General features: G+C 45.3%; 1 protein-coding gene across 3 annotated transcripts; it reads left to right on the top strand.

Annotated features, from left to right (window-relative positions):
* The first annotated feature begins 1,466 nt into the window (after nucleotides 1-1,466).
* Nucleotides 1,467-18,668, top strand: LOC143294772 (ubiquitin-like-conjugating enzyme ATG10). Of its 3 annotated transcripts, none has more exons than XM_076606248.1 (6): nucleotides 1,467-1,594; nucleotides 2,496-2,618; nucleotides 5,230-5,359; nucleotides 7,235-7,332; nucleotides 9,195-9,286; nucleotides 16,137-18,668. In XM_076606248.1, exons 1-6 carry the CDS (start codon nucleotides 1,484-1,486, stop codon nucleotides 16,252-16,254), a joined length of 672 nt encoding a protein of 223 aa, XP_076462363.1. In that variant the 5' UTR covers nucleotides 1,467-1,483; the 3' UTR covers nucleotides 16,255-18,668. The 3 variants fall into 3 exon arrangements, with proteins under 3 accessions (XP_076462363.1, XP_076462364.1, XP_076462365.1); XM_076606249.1 differs by lacking the exon at nucleotides 1,467-1,594 and adding an exon at nucleotides 1,660-1,783; XM_076606250.1 differs by lacking the exons at nucleotides 1,467-1,594; nucleotides 2,496-2,618 and adding an exon at nucleotides 3,157-3,686.
* Nucleotides 18,669-20,153: the final 1,485 nt, after the last annotated feature.

Below are 20,153 nucleotides of genomic sequence, written 5' to 3'. Positions count from 1 at the left end.
CAAGTTCATATCATACGGATACACACGCATGCACACGCACGCGCGCTTACACAGCGCTGCGAACGTGATGGCAAACACGTACAGATGGGTGTACACATTTTCACGCACGATGCGCGCACATTACTCCCACCTCCCAACAACTGACCCCATCTTTTTTTTCTTTTTTTGCTATAGCACATGCACACGCTCGTGCACGTGCGGACGCACAGACATATACATATATATGAGCGCGCACGCACACACACACACACGAAGAAACATACATCACTCTCCCTCAGTCACAAACACAGACAGACAGACACAGACAGGCAGACAAAGTTTCAGACAGACATAGACAAACACATACACACATACACCCCCCCCCCCCTCCCCACACACGCAACAAGCGGTCGAAAGAGACAGACAGACAACGTAAGCAGACGGATCGAGACACACAGCTAGATGGAGAGATGTAAATGGAAAGTGATGTAACATTGTAAAGATCGATATTTCAGACAGGAGACAGACACAGACAGATCGAGACAGACAGCTGTATATGGAAAGTGACGTAACTGACAAGAGATCGATAATGTCCTCACGCTTCATGATCGATTTCTGTGCAGCATTCTCCCAGTTCCTCTTACTTCACACACCCCACCCCCCTACCTCTACCATCCCCACACAGTACCCCCTCTCTCACCCCCACCCCCTTGGCCTGCACTCACCATCACCATCACCCAGCCTTTCTCTGTCCCCATACCACTCGACTGACCCCCCACCCCCCCTTCTCGAGGGGAAAAAAAAAAAAAAGAGAGGAAAAAAAAAAAAAATCAGAACAAGAAATGGAATACGGACGAAAAAGAGTTGAGTGAAGTAAACTTTCTGTGAGTCACACAGTTTCACCCGCCTCAAAAAGAGAGAGAGAGAAGGGGGGAGAGAGAGAGAGATGTACAAAGACAGAGAGAGGGGAAGCAGCAGACACAGAGACTGACGGATGTCTTCAAAAACATTCAGTCCACCCTTTCTCACCAAATAAAGAAACAACAACAACAACAACAACAAAACTACAACGACAACGCCGGACAATAACCATAGCAATAATAAGTGAATGCCTTCTCGTCAGCGTACCAAGTTTCGTGTACACAGACAGACGGCGAGGGTGGTGTGGATTGACCCACATAAAACGCCACGGCTCAATAAAAACGTGGTGTGCCGCGAAGACGTGTAGCACTGGACGTGTCCAAATGCAAAAAGAAAGCCGCTGCGATGGAACAACAACACAATAAAGAACCAAAACTTATCATTTTAGAATACCCCGGAAAAGAAGAATCGTTGAATTTTCAGTCTGCTCTGTTAACGATTAAGAGCAACATCATTTACTGCTATGGTAATATAAACGAAAATATTTTTCTGAGATATGCTGCACCCCCTAGAAATAGACTGGTCTGCTCGATGTGTTCATGCATGTACAATGTGTACTTCCCCGTGTTTGTTGCTTGATCGGATGAAAATGGCGGCAGGTTCGATTTCTTTGGACGAATTTAATGTTCTTGCAATGAACTTTGCCAAATTTTCTGCCATGATGAATGATACATGGGACGTGAAGAATTCTTCTGTGAGTGGCAAATTTTTGGTGTTCTCTAAGACCAGTGGCAAACTGCATGAACTGATTACCCATCTTCCATATTCCTCGCCCACTTTTCTTCCTGAACTTGTTCATTTCAATTTATGGCCTCCGACATGAGAATGATCCTGTGCGGCACAGCTGACATTCCATTTTGGTGTCAGAAAATGTGGGAATATGGTAGTAAAGTATAAATATCAGCACTGACACAACGTTGACAGAGATGAAGATCTTGTGTGTGAGGGGGTGGGATGGGGTTAGAGGAATGTGTGTCTGATGTCAACTGTATAATGTGAGCGATGGTAAAAAGAGCTGGTGTCTGTGTAGTGTGTATGTGTGTGTCTGTGTTCGGCCATTTGGGGGTGTCAGTATCAGTGTATGTGAATGAGATCAGTGGTAAACTGTTTGTGTGTGTGTGTGTGTGTATTTGTGTGTGTTTATAAAATATAAGCGCATCTGGGGTGTGGTTGTGTGTCAGTGTCAGTAAGTGTGTGCATGTGAGCAATGGTAAAATTTGTGCTATGTGTGTGTGCACACACATAGGAATCAGCCAGATGTGCCCACATTTATGTATGTGTGTGTGTTTGTATGTGTGTGTATGTGTATGTAAGTGCGCACATAGGGATCAGTCTTATGTTCCACATTTATGTGTGTGTCTGTGTGCATGAACTGCAGTGCGCGCATGTGTGTGTGTCTGTGTGTGTGTGTGCGCGCGGGGATACATTGTGTTTGCTTACATGTATACATGTTCATGCACCCATTACATGTGTGTATATATATATATGTGTGTGTGTGTGTGTGCAAGTGCTAATGTATGCTTGTATGAGTTTGTGTGTGTGTGTGTGAGATTATCAAAAATCACATACATACATGTGTGTTTTAATGTGAACAGAGAGATGCCAGTGAACTTTTCCTGGAGAAAACAGTGCTTGTGAAAGAGAACAGTTGCAGTCCATGTCAAATCACTTCCTGCCAGGAATCCGACATCTGTCTTGCTGATGACAGGACAGTGGAGGTATTCATGTTACTTTTATTCTTAGCATTAAAGTTTTCATTGAGTCACACACACATACGCGCGCGCGCGCACACACACACACACACACACACACACACACACACGTGAACACACAGTGACACACACACACTCACACATTCACATATTCATGGACACAGATGTTCACTTAGTCAATACTGATGTATACATAATGTCACTCTCAACAAATCTATCAGGCAACTATCACAAAAATCACTGTATCATGTATGTGTGTCAACATTCAGCTAGTAGTAGTAACCAAATGAATTAAGAATGTGGAAGAACACCAACCATTAATTTCCATTTTCTATGAATAAAAGTTCAAGTGAATTAGTTAGCCCACACAAATGAATCATGTGAACAGTCCAGCACATTGTGTTGTTTCAGTTCGCCTTCTCTTTCAAGCAGCTGTTTCCTGTTTTCCTACCAGACTTTCTGTGAAAAAGAGATAGGAGTCAGGGCTATGGTTTCAGATCCTGGTCTCTGTGTGAGGCTGGTTCAGTTCATTTTGATTCAGTTCATCTCACGAGGTTGGCTGGTGGTACAACTGTGAACTCACCTGTTGTGGCAGCAAGGGGTTGAGGGGGGGTTGATTTCTGTCTGGCTTGGTTCATTTGTTTCCCGTAGCTCTGGCAAAGATTTCTGAGGGAGAACAAGTGATGGTGTGATACCGTTTGTGCCCTGCAAAAGTTGCATCTTCAGTGCATGAGATAGTGGTTTTTCTGATTCCAAATTTTAACTCTTTCCATACGAACGGCGAAAGAGACGGCGTTAACAGCGTTTCACCCCAATTACCATCATCAAAATATTGCAAGCGGAAGGCTCTTATACTGAAGACGTGAATGTTGACAAAGAATACCACAATTCTGACGACGGAAGCTAAAGGTTGGGTCATTCAAACACCCACTGGACATCCGAGGGGTCTGTGTAGAGGAGAAGAGAGGACTGGCTATACTGAGTTAAGGGATGGTTCTGGAGTGGGGGCTACTTGCCAGAATGTGACTGTTGATGAACTGAGAAAGAGTCACACATGTGATGAATTATACGAAAGTAGGTCACTATATGTACATTATATAACTGCAGCTACTTTCGATTTCTCCATATAAGTCGGGGTTCATGGCATCAGAGATCTGTTCCCACACCTCTTGTGGAAAATCGGTGGCATTATGTGTGTGTGTGTGTGTGTGTGTGTGTTTGTTGGGGCTTGTGTGCTTTTATGTGTTGTGATGGGCCTGTGTACATTTGTGTGTGCTTTCATATCTGTGAGATTGCATATTTCATATTGTTTGTTGTGTGTCTGTTGTGCATGTGTGTGTGTGTGTGTTTGTATGTGTGTGTGTGTGTGTGTGAATGTGTGTGTGTGAGTGTGTGTGTTCATGACTGAGTGTTTATTTACATTTATTTGCTACTTGTTTATTTTTGATTGTTGTCATTGTTAATCTTTTTTCCTACATTTAATTTTTTTTTTATTCATCTATTTGCTCACTTTTTTTCTTTTTTTTGGTGGTATTTATTTATTTATTCAATAATTTGATGACTTTGTTTATGGGTTTTTCCCCCTCAAGGCCTGACTAAGTGCGTTGGATTGTGCTGCTGGTCAGGAATCTGCTTAGTACATGTGGTGTAGCGTATATGATTTGTCCGAACGCAGTGACGCCTCCTTGAGAAACATGAAGTGAACTGGGGCAGTACTGGTAGTTTGCACAGAACAGGAGTTGGAACCCTGCCTCAAGTCTGCACCAGCAGATCACACAGTAGGAGCCTGTCCCGAGCAGAATTCCTCTCCTCCTGTGGAAAGCCCCTTGGCAGCATCTCCATCTTCACTGACTCCATGTCCACACTCCAGGCCCTTGACTCCCCTGATCCTGGTCCACTGATCCAGTCCCATAAGGCCTCCCTCACAACCCTTACCCAAACAGCCCCAACGACCCTCCAGTGGGTGCCTGCACATGTAGGCCTCCCAGGCAACGAGGGTGCAGACCACCTTGCTAAGGAAGGAAGCCAGCTCACACAGCCAACCATTCCTGCCACGTATGTGGAAGCAAAAACTCTCCTCCGCAGCAGATTCCGAAGAAGATGGGTCACCCTGAACGGAGGCTACCAGGCACACCAGGATCCCATCAGGACACTGGAGAGGAGACACCAGACTACCGTCTACTGCCTTCACACAGGACACTGCGGCCTCCGAGTACACCTGAAGAGGATTGGAGTGGCAGCCACATCCCTATGTGATTGCGGCCAGGCTGACCAGACCCCATCCCATATTCTCCAAGACTGCCCCCTGTATGAGAAGATGCGGCAGCAGTCCTGGCCTGGGGGTGCTGACCTCAACACCAAGCTCTGGGGGACGGCAGCCGATCTTCACCGGATGTCCGAGTTTGTGGCATCCCTCGGACTTCGACCCTGACTGCGTAGCTGTCGAACGCAAAAGAAAGAAAGAAAGAAAGGAACCCTGTCTCAAGTCTGCACCTGCAGATCACACAGTAGGAGCCTGTCCCAAGTCGGTCACACAGTAAGTTTACTGGATTAAGCGTAATCTTATGAAATGAATTCCTTTCGGAGTGAAGGCCAAAGTGTGACGATGGTGTTTCAGGAGCCAGACCCAAGCTGCCTTCAGCCGTCAGCGGCAGCGCCATCAGCCGGCATTCTTCGCTGTCAGTACCACGTGGTCTACAGCCACAGCTACTCCGTTCCTGTCCTGTTCTTTAACGTGTGCAAGTCAGGTACTGTGCTGTGCAAGACAGGTACTGTGGTGTACAAGACAGGTACTGTGCTGAGTGATGCAAGACAGGTACTGTGCTGAGTGATGCAAGACAGGTACTGTGCTGAGTGATGCAAGACAGGTACTGTGCTGAGTGATGCAAGACAGGTACTGTGCAGTGGTGTGCAAGACAAGTACTGTGATGTGCAAGACAGGTACTGTGGTGTACAAGACAGGTACTGTGCTGAATGATGCAAGACAGGTACTGTGCTGAGTGATGCAAGACAGGTACTGTGCAGTGGTGTGCAAGACAAGTACTGTGATGTGCAAGACAGGTACTGTGGTGTGCAAGACAGGTACTGTGCTGAGTGGTGTGCAAGACAGGTACTGTGGTGTACAAGACAGGTACTGTGCTGAGTGATGCAAGACAGGTACTGTGCTGAGTGATGCAAGACAGGTACTGTGCAGTGGTGTGCAAGACAGGTACTGTGCAGTGTGCAAGACAGGTACTGTGCAGTGGTGTGCAAGACAGGTACTGTGCTGAGTGGTGTGCAAGACAGGTACTGTGGTGTGCAAGACAGGTACTGTGCTGAGTGGTGTGCAAGACAGGTACTATGCCAAGTGATGTACAAGACAGGTACTGTGGTGTGCAAGACAGGTACTGTGCAGTGTGCAAGACAGGTACTGTGCTGAGTGGTGTGCAAGATAGGTACTATGCCAAGTGGTGTACAAGACAGGTACTGCGGTTTGCAAGACAGGTACTGTGCCAAGTGGTGTGCAAGACAGGTACCGTGGTTTGCAAGACAGGTACTGTGCTGAGTGGTGTGCAAGACAGGTACTGTGGTTTGCAAGACAGGTACTGTGCTGAGTGGTGTGCAAGACAGGTACTGTGGTTTGCAAGACAGGTACTGTGCTGAGTGGTGTGCAAGGCAGGTACTGTGGTTTGCAAGACAGGTACTGTGCTGAGTGGTGTGCAAGACAGGTACTGTGGTGTGCAAGACAGGTACTGTGCTGAGTGGTGTGCAAGACGGGTACTGTGGTGTGCAAGACAGGTACTGTGCTGAGTGGTGTACAAGACAGGTACTGTGGTGTGCAAGACAGGTACTGTGCCAAGTGGTGTGCAAGACAGGTACTGTGCTGAGTGGTGTGCAAGACAGGTACTGTGGTGTGCAAGACAGGTACTGTGCTGAGTGGTGTGCAAGACAGGTACTGTGGTGTGCAAGACAGGTACTGTGCTGAGTGGTGTGCAAGACAGGTACTGTGCTGTGCAAGACAGGTACTGTGGTGTGCAAGACAGGTACTGTGCTGAGTGGTGTGCAAGACAGGTACTGTGCTGGGTGGTGTGCAAGACAGGTACTGCGGTGTGCAAGACGGGTACTGTGCCAAGTGGTGTGCAAGACAGGTACTGTGCTGTGCAAGACAGGTACTGTGGTGTGCAAGACTGGTACTGTGCTGAGTGGTGTGCAAGACAGAAATATGATGTGCAAGGCAGGTACTGTAGTGTGCAAGACAGAAATATGATGTGTAAGGCAGGTACTGTGGTGTGCAAGACAGAAATATGATGTGTAAGGCAGGTACTGTGGTGTGCAAGACAGAAATATGATGTACAAGGCAGGTACTGTGGTGTGCAAGACAGAAATATGATGTACAAGGCAGGTACTGTGGTGTGCAATACAAGTACTGTGGTGTGCAAGACGGCTACTGTGATGTGCAAGATGAGTACTGTGGCGTGCAAGACAGATACTGTAGTGTAGAAAGATACTGCGGTGTGGAAGACAGGTTGTGTGCTGAGTGGCTACCCAGTTTCAGTTTGAAGGAAGCGTTGAACTGTGCTGACAGATCCCCACACCTCTGGACGCTCTCCAACCTGTCGTTTTCTGACACGCACTGTGTGCAGACGGCAGCAGACTCAGCCTGGAAGAGGTGTGGAGACGAGTGCCCCATGAATTCCAGCAGAGGTTCCACCACCACAAGTGGGCCACGCTGACACAGCAGGTGAGAATGACTGTGTGGGTGACTCAGTGGTTGAGCCGCTTCACTGGGATGGTGTGCCTAGTTTCAGCATCAAGGAGATGTCAGACTGAGTGGACTGGTCCATACATACTACTACACCATACCTGCTTTAAAAAAAAAAAAAAAAGAAAAAAAAAAGAGGAGCATGAGCGTGACCTTGGCCTACATACCCAATGCGCTGAGAACGTACCCTACATTTCTATAAAACATTTTCTTTAAAAAATTAAATTAGATAATTCAATAAAATAAACAAATAATTGAGGTTAATAAAATTGAAATATAATAAAATGGAACGTATACAGAAGGCAAATGATTGAAATAAAGATGGGCTACAGTCAACACACCCATGTACACATGCATCCTCCACAAAGTATGCTAATGCGCACACATCACACATACACATATTGTATTGCATTATATCATATTACATTACGTTCTGTTACATTATATTGTAGTGTATTACATTTCGTCACAACAGATTGCTCTTTGTGAAATGTGGGCTGCTGCCTCCCAAGGGAGAGCACATCACTGAAGTGACACACCTTTTTCTTCTTCTTTTTATCTGCCTACAAGCATATTTTTGCTATCAACAGTAGCATGGCACAATGTGCACATGAGTTCTGAAATGCTGGTATCAGCAATCCTGTTTCCTCCCATGGCACACAGCTGCCAGCATCATCATCACCGCTGCCATTTTGCTCATAACTTTTGTCCTTGATGACCCCGGCGAATGATATTAGGGAGGTTTCTCACTCACATTACTTTTTTTTTTTTTTGCTGCCCCATCATCTGCACCGTTTCAGTGGCATTACTCCCATGCTGCTCATTTAGATTCCCCCATACACGGCCACACCTGGGTTCGTCCGTCACAGTTCCAGCGTTGGCAGTTTGCAGGGAACCATTGATGTTAGGTCACCAGGAGGCCACACGCGAGAGGAAAACCTGCACTGCAGCTGAATCACTTCGGTGGTGTTCAGTGGTGCCTGTTCTGATTTAACGTACTTAGGACACCACCTGCTAAGCCCCCTACTAACGACAATAAAGGCTTTGTCGTGGAGCCAGACTGGGTGAGCGTCCCTCCCAGAGTGGGATTACTTGTAGATCTAGATCTACTTGACACTAGTCATTTGGATATAATGATGATAGACTTAGGTCCTGTGTCTGGCATGCATTTATGGCCCAACACTCGGCTTATATCACAGATTGACATAAGTTTTACAATTTGGCCAACAGCAAAGTGAGAGCTGTATTATCAATGGTTTCTCCAGTCAATGGGAAATCATTTACAGCTTAGTCTTTTGTGAAGGACTATGACTCTCAAACTAGAAGGCAAATTTGTACTGGTTCTTCGTGCTGCAGCCTTGTGGGCTAGTTGGCCTTTGGGAACCACCCCAACGCCGACAGTCCTAAAACCTTTTTGGCCGAGAGAGTGGGGATGTACTTGGGCAAGACACTCTCCACTATAATCAAATTCTAGCCCAAATAGTCGGAACAACAGTTGCCTCCTCTGCTGTTCTGATGGTCATGGTTGGAAACGACTGACTATCGTATCATAGTGCATGTGAAAAAGCCATGGCAATGAGAATTGTCCCTGTCAAAATCTACTGTAATATGCACGAGTGTGTGTGTGTGTGTGTGTGTGTGTGTGTGTGTGTGTGAATGATATGGTAAACAAAGGATGACTGCTAAAGGCAGTTCTCAATTGGCTCTACCCAGGTAAGCAAATGACGCCGTGCTTGTGAAATGCTTAGAGCTTGTTCTCTGATGGAGGACAGGCGCTAGGCGCTATACAAGCATGAAAGGTAACCTGATGTGAACTTGTGGGCTGGGTGGTGTGATTTCAGGAACATCCCCTCCTGGGCAGCCCCTTCTTCATGCTGCACCCCTGTCACACCGCCACGCTCATGTCCCAGGTCCCCTGCCCTCAGGATAAAAGGTCAGTCATCCTGTTCTGTCCTCAGGATAAAAGGTCAGTCATCCTGTCCTCAGGATAAAAGGTCAGTCATCCTCAGGATAAAAGGTCAGTCATCCTGCCCTCAGGATAAAAGGTGTCATCCTGCCCTCAGGATAAAATGTCATCCCTGCCCTCAGGATAAAAGGTCAGTCATCCTGCCCTCAGGATAAAATGTCATCCCTGCCCTCAGGATAAAAGGTCATCTAAAAGGTCATCCCTGCCCTCAGGATAAAAGGTCATCCCTGCCCTCTGGATAGAAGTCCTGCCCTGTCCTCAGGATAAAAGGTCAGTCATCCTGTCCTGTCCTCAGGATGAAAGGTCAGTCATCCTGTCCTCAGGATAAAAGGTCAGCCATCCTCAGGATAAAAGGTCAGCCATCCTCAGGATAAAAGGTCAGCCATCCTCAGGATAAAAGGTAAGTCATCCTCATGGTAAAAGGTCAGTCATCCTCAGGATAAAAGGTCAGTTGTCCTGTCCTGTCCTCAGGATAAAAGGTCAGTCATCCCTGTCCTCAGGATAAAGGTCAGTCATCCCTGTCCTCAGGATAAAAGGTCAGTCATCCCTGTCCTCAGGATAAAAGGTCAGTCATCCTGTCCTGTCCTCAGGGTAAAAGGTCAGTCATCCTCAGGATAAAAGGTCAGTCATCACGTGTGTACCACAAAATTGAGGACAGCAGTGCTGCTGACAAAAACCATCATGACTTCCTGTTTCTTCTCATTCTTGGATGCTTCAGTTCCGTGATTTTAAACTGTTGTCAACGAGGATGTTGTACACGAGAACAGAAGAGAGGTAATATAATTAAGGAGGCTACTAGCCGCAGCTGCTTTCGATTTTTCTGTAAGGGAGTAGTAGTATTAGTTTGCACAGGAGAGGAAATAGACCCCTGCCAGAGTCTTCACCAATGGGTCTCGGAAAAGTATGTTTGAATAACCATAATTTCAGGACAGATTGTCCTTCATGTTTCTTTTGCTGCCAAACACAAGACAGGAAATACAGTAATATGTTGCAGCAGATAAGGGTGTCCCAGAAGTTGTCACCAGCACTGAGAGCGTGTTGATATAATGAGGGGTTGGGGGTGGGGCGGGGAGGTAAGTTGCCGCTTCTACTTTCGTTTTTTCCACTTTCAGTGGGGTAGTAGTTTGCACAGGACAAGGAATCAAACCCCTGCTGGAGTCAGCACCTTTAGGTCAAGGTGAGTATGTTAAATTAAATATGATTTTAGGGAAGAAAAAAAAATCCTGTAGTGTTAACAGCTAGTGGGAGATTAGTTTATGCTCGTTTTTAAAACAGATTATGGTTTTCATCGTTTCAGACATGGGAATCTCCCTTCTGGGCTGTGGTGATGCTCCTTTCTCTGGGAGAGCAGCAAAAACTGTGTTGTATTGATCAGTATTCGCCTTTCTTGACTGTGATGACACACTTTCCTGTGGGAGAGCATTGATCAGTAATCTCCCTTCTTGACTGTGATGACACTCTTTCCTTTGGGAGAGCATTGATCAGTAATCTCCCTTCTTGACTGTGATGACACTCTTTCCTGTGGGAGAGCATTGATCAGTAATCTCCCTTCTTGACTGTGATGACACTCTTTCCTGTGGGAGAGCATTGATCAGTTATCTCCCTTCTTGACTGTGATGATACTCTTTCCTTTGGGAGAGCATTGATCAGTATTCTCCCTTCTTGACTGTGATGACACTCTTTTCTGTGGGAGAGCAGCAAAAACTGAGCTGCATTGTCTTTGAGAAGTTATCTTTGTAATTTTCAAAGAATTTTTAAAGATTTTATTTAAATAAACGTTAGCAAGAGTTAAAACACACGCCAACACACATTCACTCACTGTCATGTCCACAGGGTGTAGGTGCACACTGATATATATGAGGTCAGGTGCACAAGGTGTAATGTGCACATTGTCAGGTGTATTGTTGTGTCTGGATGAATTTTGTTACTACATATTGACATGAGCTATTTGGCCAAAGATGGATTGAGTTTGTATCTATGGATTGTAGCCACTCTAGTAGCAGTGGTTTAGTGAGAGTGATTTTTAAAAAAATCAGTAACAATCTTTGTGGCCAGTGGTGCCTTGTCTGGTGTCACAAACGTGTGTGACAAATAGTTTAGTGGTTCTGTTTATTAACATAGAAAGGTGTTTGTATTTTGAGCGTGCAGAGATATGTAAAAATGGCTGTAGTTTGTATGCTTTTGTTTTCCTTCTCTGTGTATGGCGTAGATATAATTATGACGCAATGCAATAACGTCATCAAAAAAAAAAATTATTACATGGCGATTGTTATTGAACGTTCAGCGACTTTCTTACAATCCTGTGTGTGGATCACGTTGTTCACTGTACTGTGGAACTAGTGTTGTGTACGGATCACATAGTTCACTTTAAAGTGGAACCAGTGTTGTGTGCTGGGATATTTGTTGTTTTTGCAATTGTTGCTGAACGGCCGGTGACTTTCATATGATCTTATGTGTGGATCATGTAGTTCACTGAAGCGTGGAATTAGTGTTGTGTGTGCAGCTCACACCGTTCACTGAACTGTGGAACCAGTTTTATGTGTGACTCACATGGTTGACAGAACTGTGGAACCAGTTTTATGTGTGACTCACATGGTTGACAGAACTGTGGATCAAGTGTTGTGCGTGTGGCTCACATGGTTTACTGAACTGTGGAACCAGTTTTATGTGTGACTCACGTGGTTGACAGAACTGTGGATCAAGTGTTGTGCGTGTGGCTCACATGGTTTACTGAACTGTGGAACCATTGTTGCGTGTGAATTTGATTAATTAATTTGTTTTATTAAATTGCATTTGTTATTTGATAATTAAAATCCCTGTTAGATATGAGAATGGGGAAGTTAAAATCCTGATTTTCTTCCGATATCTGTCCGCACCGGATGAAACGAGAGATTGTGTGAGCGTCAGGAGTTTGCTGTATGTGTGTGCAAGTGGAGCGCATGTGGCAGCGTGACACTCACATACGATCAATACTGTTGCTGGTTTAAGTTTGTCAGCAACAGCAGTTTGTTGGGAATCTTTCAAGACATAAGTGTGTGTTTGTGCTAAACTGTTTTTTGGTGTCATATACTGTACCATGTCAAACTGATGCAAACTAGGCCTATTGGTTTGCTCTGCTTGGCCAAATTTCGCGCGGCTAACAGTGAAAAGATGGGCCCACCGCTCTCAGCCAATCAAACGCCTCTAAAAACTATAAGCGCTTAATCATTCCTTTGGCCAAGGCTCTCCACGCCATCTTGTCAGGTTTACGCTCTGTCTCGTCTTACGCTTTTTTCGGCTGTTCAGCGTATCCTTTTGGCCTTATTTTGTTGCATGCGGCTTGTGTTTATTGTATTCTTACATTCTGTGTACTCGATTCGACTCGGCACCCTCGATTCGTTCGATTTTTTCTGCCTCTAAGTCGATCCTGTCTTTCCTTTCTCTGTTGGGGGTCGGATTTTCGCTGGGTGCCTAAGCGCGGGTTCCATGCCTCGTGTGCCATACCACGAAGGCAGGGAATCATGATGCTGGGATTGAGACTCGGTAAGAGACTCTCCCAGGCCCGGAGCTCATGATTCCTCCCGATACGGACCGCGGCGATGCGTCGTTAGACGCTGATCGCGGAGGCGACGTTCGTACCAGTAAAACGGTCATGAAGGGGACCGGGGGGAAAGAGGTACGAGCGTCGCCTCCCGAGGTGTCCCAGCGCGAGGCAGGGAGAAGGGGGAATGGCAAGTCATCTCCGTGCTGTGGGGACTCGCAGCTAGGCGCGGACTCCCGAGGGGAGGCCGCGCCCGGCCATTACCCGGGTCCCCACTCGGAGACGGCCCTCACGTGCCCCATTGTTGTTCCCCCTCCTCCCTTCTCTGTCGACCCCCCTCCCCCACCTCCTTTTGGGGGGGGAGAAAAATTTGGTTCCGGGGGGGGATCTCTACTTTGCCCACCCCGGGCCAAGCCACCCCAGTCTCCCCACGGGAGGGGATTCGGGGCGCGTGGCAACCTGCTCTGCAGGTCTTCCCGCTATCCGGCCGGTCTCCCCTGCTGGGGGAGGCCCGTGCGTGTCAGGCGGTTCCGGGCAGTCAGCCCGCTCGTCTTCGGGCGGGACTGACACCCAAGTCGGACCTGACCTCCCTCCGACTTGGCCAGGTTGTTCCCTTCATGGAGGTCAATGCACCAGTGACCCTTGGGGTTTGGGTCACAGTATGGCTGGTGCCCACGGGTAGTTACCCCCATTCTACCCGTACTGGGGCGCATCTAGGATGCACACTGGGTTGCCGGGAGCACCAAGGGCCAGCCCCTTGTCCGCTCCCCACCGGACCCAACCCAGCACATCTCACAGGGTGACACACACAGCCCCGACAAGTGGGATCGACTTCTTGTCGGTCAGGTCGAGTTCCTCGACCAATATTGCCACTCTGTCCACAAATCGGGCCTCTGTCAACCCACAGGTGACCACCACGGTCACAACGGCCTCCTTGTCAGGACCGACGGCTGCTCAGGGGCCCTACTCGGCCCGGCGGAGCCGGCAGTCCCCACCTGCCCAGCCCTCGGTCCTACAGTGAGATGAGTGGGTGTTTGTCCCCACACAGCACTCGTGGGTCACTCTTGCATCCAGGGACGCCCTCTCTGAAAAGGTGTGGCACCCACCGTCCCAAGCATGGTTGGACCTACGGTCCACACGCTCCCCACCTGCTTCAGGTGTCAAGGACATAACAGTGGCGGCCATGGTCCCGGCTCGGGATCGTCCCAGCTCATCCCGATGGGCTGACCACAGCTCACAGGACGCCCCAGTGGGTACATCCACTTGGGATGGCACCCAGCAGGGGATGGACTGCGAACAAGAGTGGGAGCCCCTGTCTTCGGATGAGGACGAACAAGCAGATGAGCACTCTTCGCCCACATCCCAGGGGGGACAGATTGAGCCCGTGTTTCTTCATGTCAGAGAACAGAGCAAAAGAAAAGCAATAGTTTGCAATCGTTTGAAAGAAGAAATGAGCCACCCGTGTTCAGGAGAGAAGTGATGAACTATCATTTAATTTTGTTGTTTTTTATGTAGTGTTGACTGTTTGGCAGAGTTATTTTTATGTAGTGTTGACTGTTTGGCAGAGTTATTTTTATGTAGTGTTGACTGTTTGGCAGAGTTATTTTTTTATATAGTGTTGACTGTTTGGCAGAGTTATTTTTATGTAGTGTTGACTGTTTGGCAGAGTTATTTTTTTATGTAGTGTTGACTGTTTGGCAGAGTTATTTTTTTTATGTAGTGTTGACTGTTTGGCAGAGTTATTTTTATGTAGTGTTGACTGTTTGGCAGAGTTATTTTTTTATGTAGTGTTGACTGTTTGGCAGAGTTATTTTTTTATGTAGTGTTGACTGTTTGGCAGAGTTATTTGTATGTAGTGTTGACTGTTTGGCAGAGTTATTTTTTTATATAGTGTTGACTGTTTGGCAGAGTTATTTTTTATGTAGTGTTGACTGTTTGGCAGAGTTATTTTTTTATGTAGTGTTGACTGTTTGGCAGTTATCTTTATGTAGTGTTGACTGTTTGGCAGAGTTATTTTTTTATGTAGTGTTGACTGTTTGGCAGAGTTATTTTTTTTATATAGTGTTGACTGTTTGGCAGAGTTATTTTTTTATGTAGTGTTGACTGTTTGGCAGAGTTATTTTTATGTAGTGTTGACTGTTTGGCAGAGTTATTTTTTTATGTAGTGTTGACTGTTTGGCAGAGTTATTTTTATGTAGTGTTGACTGTTTGGCAGAGTTATTTTTTTATGTAGTGTTGACTGTTTGGCAGTTATTTTTATGTAGTGTTGACTGTTTGGCAGAGTTATTTTTTTTTTATGTAGTGTTGACTGTTTGGCAGAGTTATTTTTATGTAGTGTTGACTGTTTGGCAGAGTTATTTTTTTATGGAGTGTTGACTGTTTGGCAGAGTTATTTTTTATGTAGTGTTGACTGTTTGGCAGAGTTATTTTTATGTAGTGTTGACTGTTTGGCAGAGTTATTTTTTATGTAGTGTTGACTGTTTGGCAGTTATTTTTATGTAGTGTTGACTGTTTGGCAGAGTTATTTTTTTAATGTAGTGTTGACTGTTTGGCAGAGTTATTTTTTATGTAGTGTTGACTGTTTGGCAGAGTTATTTTTTATGTAGTGTTGACTGTTTGGCAGAGTTATTTTTTTATGTAGTGTTGACTGTTTGGCAGTTATTTTTATGTAGTGTTGACTGTTTGGCAGAGTTATTTTTTTATGTAGTGTTGACTGTTTGGCAGAGTTATTTTTATGTAGTGTTGACTGTTTGGCAGAGTTATTTTTTTTATGTAGTGTTGACTGCTTGGCAGAGTTATTTTTATGTAGTGTTGACTGTTTGGCAGAGTTATTTTTTATGTAGTGTTGACTGTTTGGCAGAGTTATTTTTATGTAGTGTTGACTGTTTGGCAGAGTTATTTTTTATGTAGTGTTGACTGTTTGGCAGAGCTATTTTTATGCAGTTGTGATCGTTTTGCACATGCCCTTTCTGTTTATTGGAACTGACACTTATCTGTGTATGTGTGTGAATGGATGTGTGTGGGTGTTTTTTGGTGTATGTGTATGCTTGCATGTGCGGTGTGTGTGTGTGTGTGTGTGTGTGTGATCCTGGGTATGTGTATACATGTGTTTGTGTGGTGTGTGTGTGGGTGGGAGGGTGCGGGGGGTTGGTGAGTGCGTGTTTTTCTCTGTGTGTGTGCATGCGTGTGTGGTGTATGTGTGTTTTTCAGTGTCTGTGTATGTGGGTGTATGTGTGTGTGTGTGTGGGGGTCTGTGTATGTGTATGCATGTGTATGTGTATTTGTGTGTGAGGACAGGTATTACCTGGTGAAGTGGCTGAGCAGTGTGGGACCGGTGGTGGGTCTGCACCTGCCTCCTGCTTACGGAACAGCGTTCGGTGATTCGCCGGAGGAGACGTCACCAGGGGAGACCTAGCACACGCTGAAGTGAGCATGGCAAACTTCTCCTCATGCATCAGATGGGCCACGACCATGGACAGCGGTTTCCAGCTACAGCTAGAAACGTGCATTTCTTGAACACCTCTCTGGTCCCCTGCCTGTTGTGGCCACACTCAGGTCCAGAACTGTTGTTGGTGGTGGTGGTGGTGGTTCCTCAGAGTTTGACACATTTTGTTTGATCACAATAGACGGGCACAATAGCCGAATGGTTAAAGCATTGGACTTTCAATCTGGGGGTCCCGGGTTCGAATCTTGGCAACGGCGCCTGGTGGGTAAAGGGTGGAGATTTTTCTGATCTCCTAGGTCAACATATTTGCAGACCTGCTAGTGCCTGAACCCCCTTCGTGTGTATACGCAAGCAGAAGATGAAATACGCACGTTAAAGAACCTGTAATCCATGTCAGCGTTCAGTGGGTTATGGAAACAAGAACATACCCAGCATGCACACCCCCGAAAATGGAGTATGGCTGCCTACATGGCAGGGTAAAAAAAAAAAACGGGCATACACGTAAAAGCCCACTCGTGTACATACGAGTGAACGTGGGAGTTGCAGCCCACGAACGAAGAAGAATAAGTTTGATCACAATGCTGCAGTGGGGGGGGGGGGGGTGGGGGGTCATTTAGGTTTGGGACCACTTGACAAGGCTGTACTCTCATAACGTATCCCAGCATTAGCCAGGCTGACAAATACAGACACCTGCTGTGTTGCGCAGGAAATTTGAGCAACACTCCTAAAGTAACATCCATGAAGTGGATGACCCACTGCGTGGTCCAGCACACTAAGCTCTGGGTAGGAGCCGGCCACGGACCACAAAAAACCCCCCACCTCTGATGGGACTTGAACACCTATCCTACCAGTTGTCAGTCCATGACGGAAGCCACTTGGCCACAGTGACTGGTCTGAAGTCAGAAACATTGTCATGATCAGATGTTGAGAGGTCAGGTCACTTTGAGGTGGATGACGTGTGGGGGAATCAGGTTGTCAATGTTGGCAGCTGGATTTGCTTTGTTGGGGTGGCTTGGTTAATCTGCCAGATGAAGTTGGTCAGTTTCATGATTCCCCCATGACATGGTTGTGTGTGTGTTGTGTGTATGTCTGTGTGTATGAGTGTGTGTGTGCATGTCTGTGTGTGTGTGTCTGTATGTGTGTGTGTGTGTGTGCATGTCTGTGTGTGTGTATGTCTGTGTGTGTGTGTGTGTGTCTGTATGTGTGTGTGTGTGTGTGCATGACTGAAGCATGACCGAATGGCACAGGAAACACATGATGAGCAAACTAAAGACAGCTGTCAATTGGTTCTACCCAGCAGCTAGCCTGTTGACGTTTTGTGCAAATGACTGTAAAGTGCTCAGAGTTCGGTCTGTGATAGGCGCTGTATAAGTATCAGTAATAACATGAATGATGTATTTGTCATAACTGTGATATATGGGTGTGATGGGGGTCTGTTTTCATTTTATAATGAACTGTTCAAATTTCCTGACCTGCAAAATCAGTCAATTTTAACAAAAGTTCGAATCCAAGATCAAAAGACAAAAAGTTGTTAAATGATGGGATAGGTTATGTTTAGTACTGAATTTGTGTAAACTAATGACTGTAATTGTGAAAATATTAACATTGTGATTTGTGTCCTGTACCCCAACAGGGCCTCAAAAGATAACATTTTCTTGGTTCTTCATTCCTCATTGCATTAGAGAAAATGACAAAGAGAGAATGTGTGAGACTGACAATATCTCACATGGCTGAGTTTAGGCAGTTTATATATATATATATATATATATATATATATATATATATATGATAGTCAGTTGTGTCCGACTATGACCATCAGAACAGCAGAGGAGGCAACTGCTGTCCCGACTATTTGGGCTAGAATTTGATTATAGTGGAGAGTGTCTTGCCCAGGTTACATCCCCACTCTCTCGGCCAAGAGGGTTTTAGGACAGTCGGCGTTGGGATGGTTCCCAAAGGCCAACTAGCCCACAAGGCTGCAGCACTAAGAGCCAGTGCAAATTTGCCTTCTAGTTTGAGAGTCATAGTCCTTCACAAAAGACTAAGCTGTAAATGATTTCCCATTGACTGGAGAAACCATTGATAATACAGCTCTCACTTCGCTGTTAGCCATTTTCATGTACATCATGAAAGAATAGACTTAGTGTCTAAAACCAGAAACTTTTTTTATTTTAATCAAGCCATTTGTTTTGTAGCCACCAATGATATTCTGTGATTTCCCATCATTCCCAATGCTCTTGTGCTTAGTGTTGTTGTTGGGTATTTCACCACCAAAGATGTTGCTCAGTATCTCAAGCCTGTCAAGGTCAAAGGATTCCTGACTGATATGATACTAAAGCGCACAGAGCTTCAAGAATATGAGCTGTGGCAAGATGTCTTAATAAATAAATACTACCTGCTCCAGGGTTTGTGCTTTTTCTTTGTTCTTTTTAGATGGCATTGCTGTGTGGGTCAACTTTGCTATTCTGCTTGCACTGGTATCTTGTATTCAACAGTCCCGTGCTAGCAGTGAGGGGGAGAAAATGAATGGCTGTATCAGCAAATCTGATTAGAGCTGTTAAGATGAATGATATATTTGTACATTTCACATGGTTGGTGTTGTTAATGAGTAGTAACAAGCTTTGTCTCATACACACAGTGGAGTCATGGCCTAGAGGTAACGCGTCCGCCTAGGAAACGAGAGAATCTGAGCACGCTGGTTCGAATCACGGCTCAGCCGCCAATATTTTCTCCCCCTCCACTAGACCTTGAGTGGTGGTCTGGACGCTAGTCATTTGGATGAGACGATAAACCAAGGTCCCATGTGGAGCATGCATTTAGCGCACGTAAAAGAACCCACAGCAACAGAAGGGCTAAATTCTGTAGAAAAATCCACTTTGATAGGAAAAACAAATAAAACTGCATGCAGGAAAAATACAAAACAAAAAACAAAAAAACAAAAATGTTGGCGCTGTAGTGTAGCGGCGTGCTCTCCCTGGGGAGAAATCTGTTGTGATAAAAAGAAATACAAATACAAAAAATATTTCAAATGGTTCATTCACAGATGTATTTCAAATGGTTGGTGCAGTTAATGAGCAGAAAGTGACAAGCTATTTTTCATACACATAAATTATGTACATTTTAACGGTTGGTGCAGTTAATGAGCAGAAAATAAGCTATTTTTCATACACAGATGTATATTTCAAATGGTTGGTGCTGTTAATAAGCAGTAATTAACTGACAAGCTATGTTTCATGCACAGATGTTGCTAGACTTTTGATTGCATCTATAGCTGTCAGTTAATTTCAGCTGGTGATGTTAGAAAAAAAAAATCACCATTAAATGAAGCTTCTAAATAAGATTGTCCTACTCTGTGAAAAACGAAAGAACATACATGCACACACACATGCATGTATGCACGCACACACACCAACACACACACAGGATTTTCACCTGTGAAATGTATCTGTACTTGTCAGTACAATAACAAAAGTGTACCAAAACCTTTCTCACAAGGCAATCCAAGCACAAGTCATACTTCAAGCCAAGCCACATGTACACAATAATCATGTTGATTTTACTGATAGGAAGACATTAAATAACAACACACAGTCCTTTTTGTGACAGTCTCCGTGGACCAGACCTGCCCCTCCGGAACAATACTGGAAGCACTAATTCACCATTTAAATCCAACAATCAACAATTAAGCATTAATTCACAATCTTAATCAAGACATTCAGTGATAACTGTCTAAAAGTTTGTGTTAAAAATAGTCTTTCAACAACAACACATGTTCACTGACTGCCATTAATTTTATTCTTTTTTTCCCCCCTTCATTTTATCTACTCTTTTTTCTCCCTTCTTTTTTCTGCCCTATCATTCTCATCACT

This window comes from Babylonia areolata, chromosome 20 (genome assembly GCF_041734735.1).
Source record: "Babylonia areolata isolate BAREFJ2019XMU chromosome 20, ASM4173473v1, whole genome shotgun sequence".
In the NCBI taxonomy this organism is placed as follows: domain Eukaryota; kingdom Metazoa; phylum Mollusca; class Gastropoda; order Neogastropoda; family Buccinidae; genus Babylonia; species Babylonia areolata.
The sequence above is the reverse complement of the archived record's forward strand: the minus strand, read 5'-3'. Positions and strand labels throughout refer to the sequence as shown.

Coding starts and splice junctions, on each gene's coding strand:
- LOC143294772 (XM_076606248.1), top strand. CDS start 1,484: ATGAAAATGGCGGCAGGTTCGATTTCTTTGGACGAATTTAATGTTCTT. Junction 2,619..5,229: donor CTGATGACAGGACAGTGGAG/GTATTCATGTTA, acceptor ATGGTGTTTCAG/GAGCCAGACCCAAGCTGCCT. Junction 9,287..16,136: donor CCCTGCCCTCAGGATAAAAG/GTCAGTCATCCT, acceptor GTGTGAGGACAG/GTATTACCTGGTGAAGTGGC.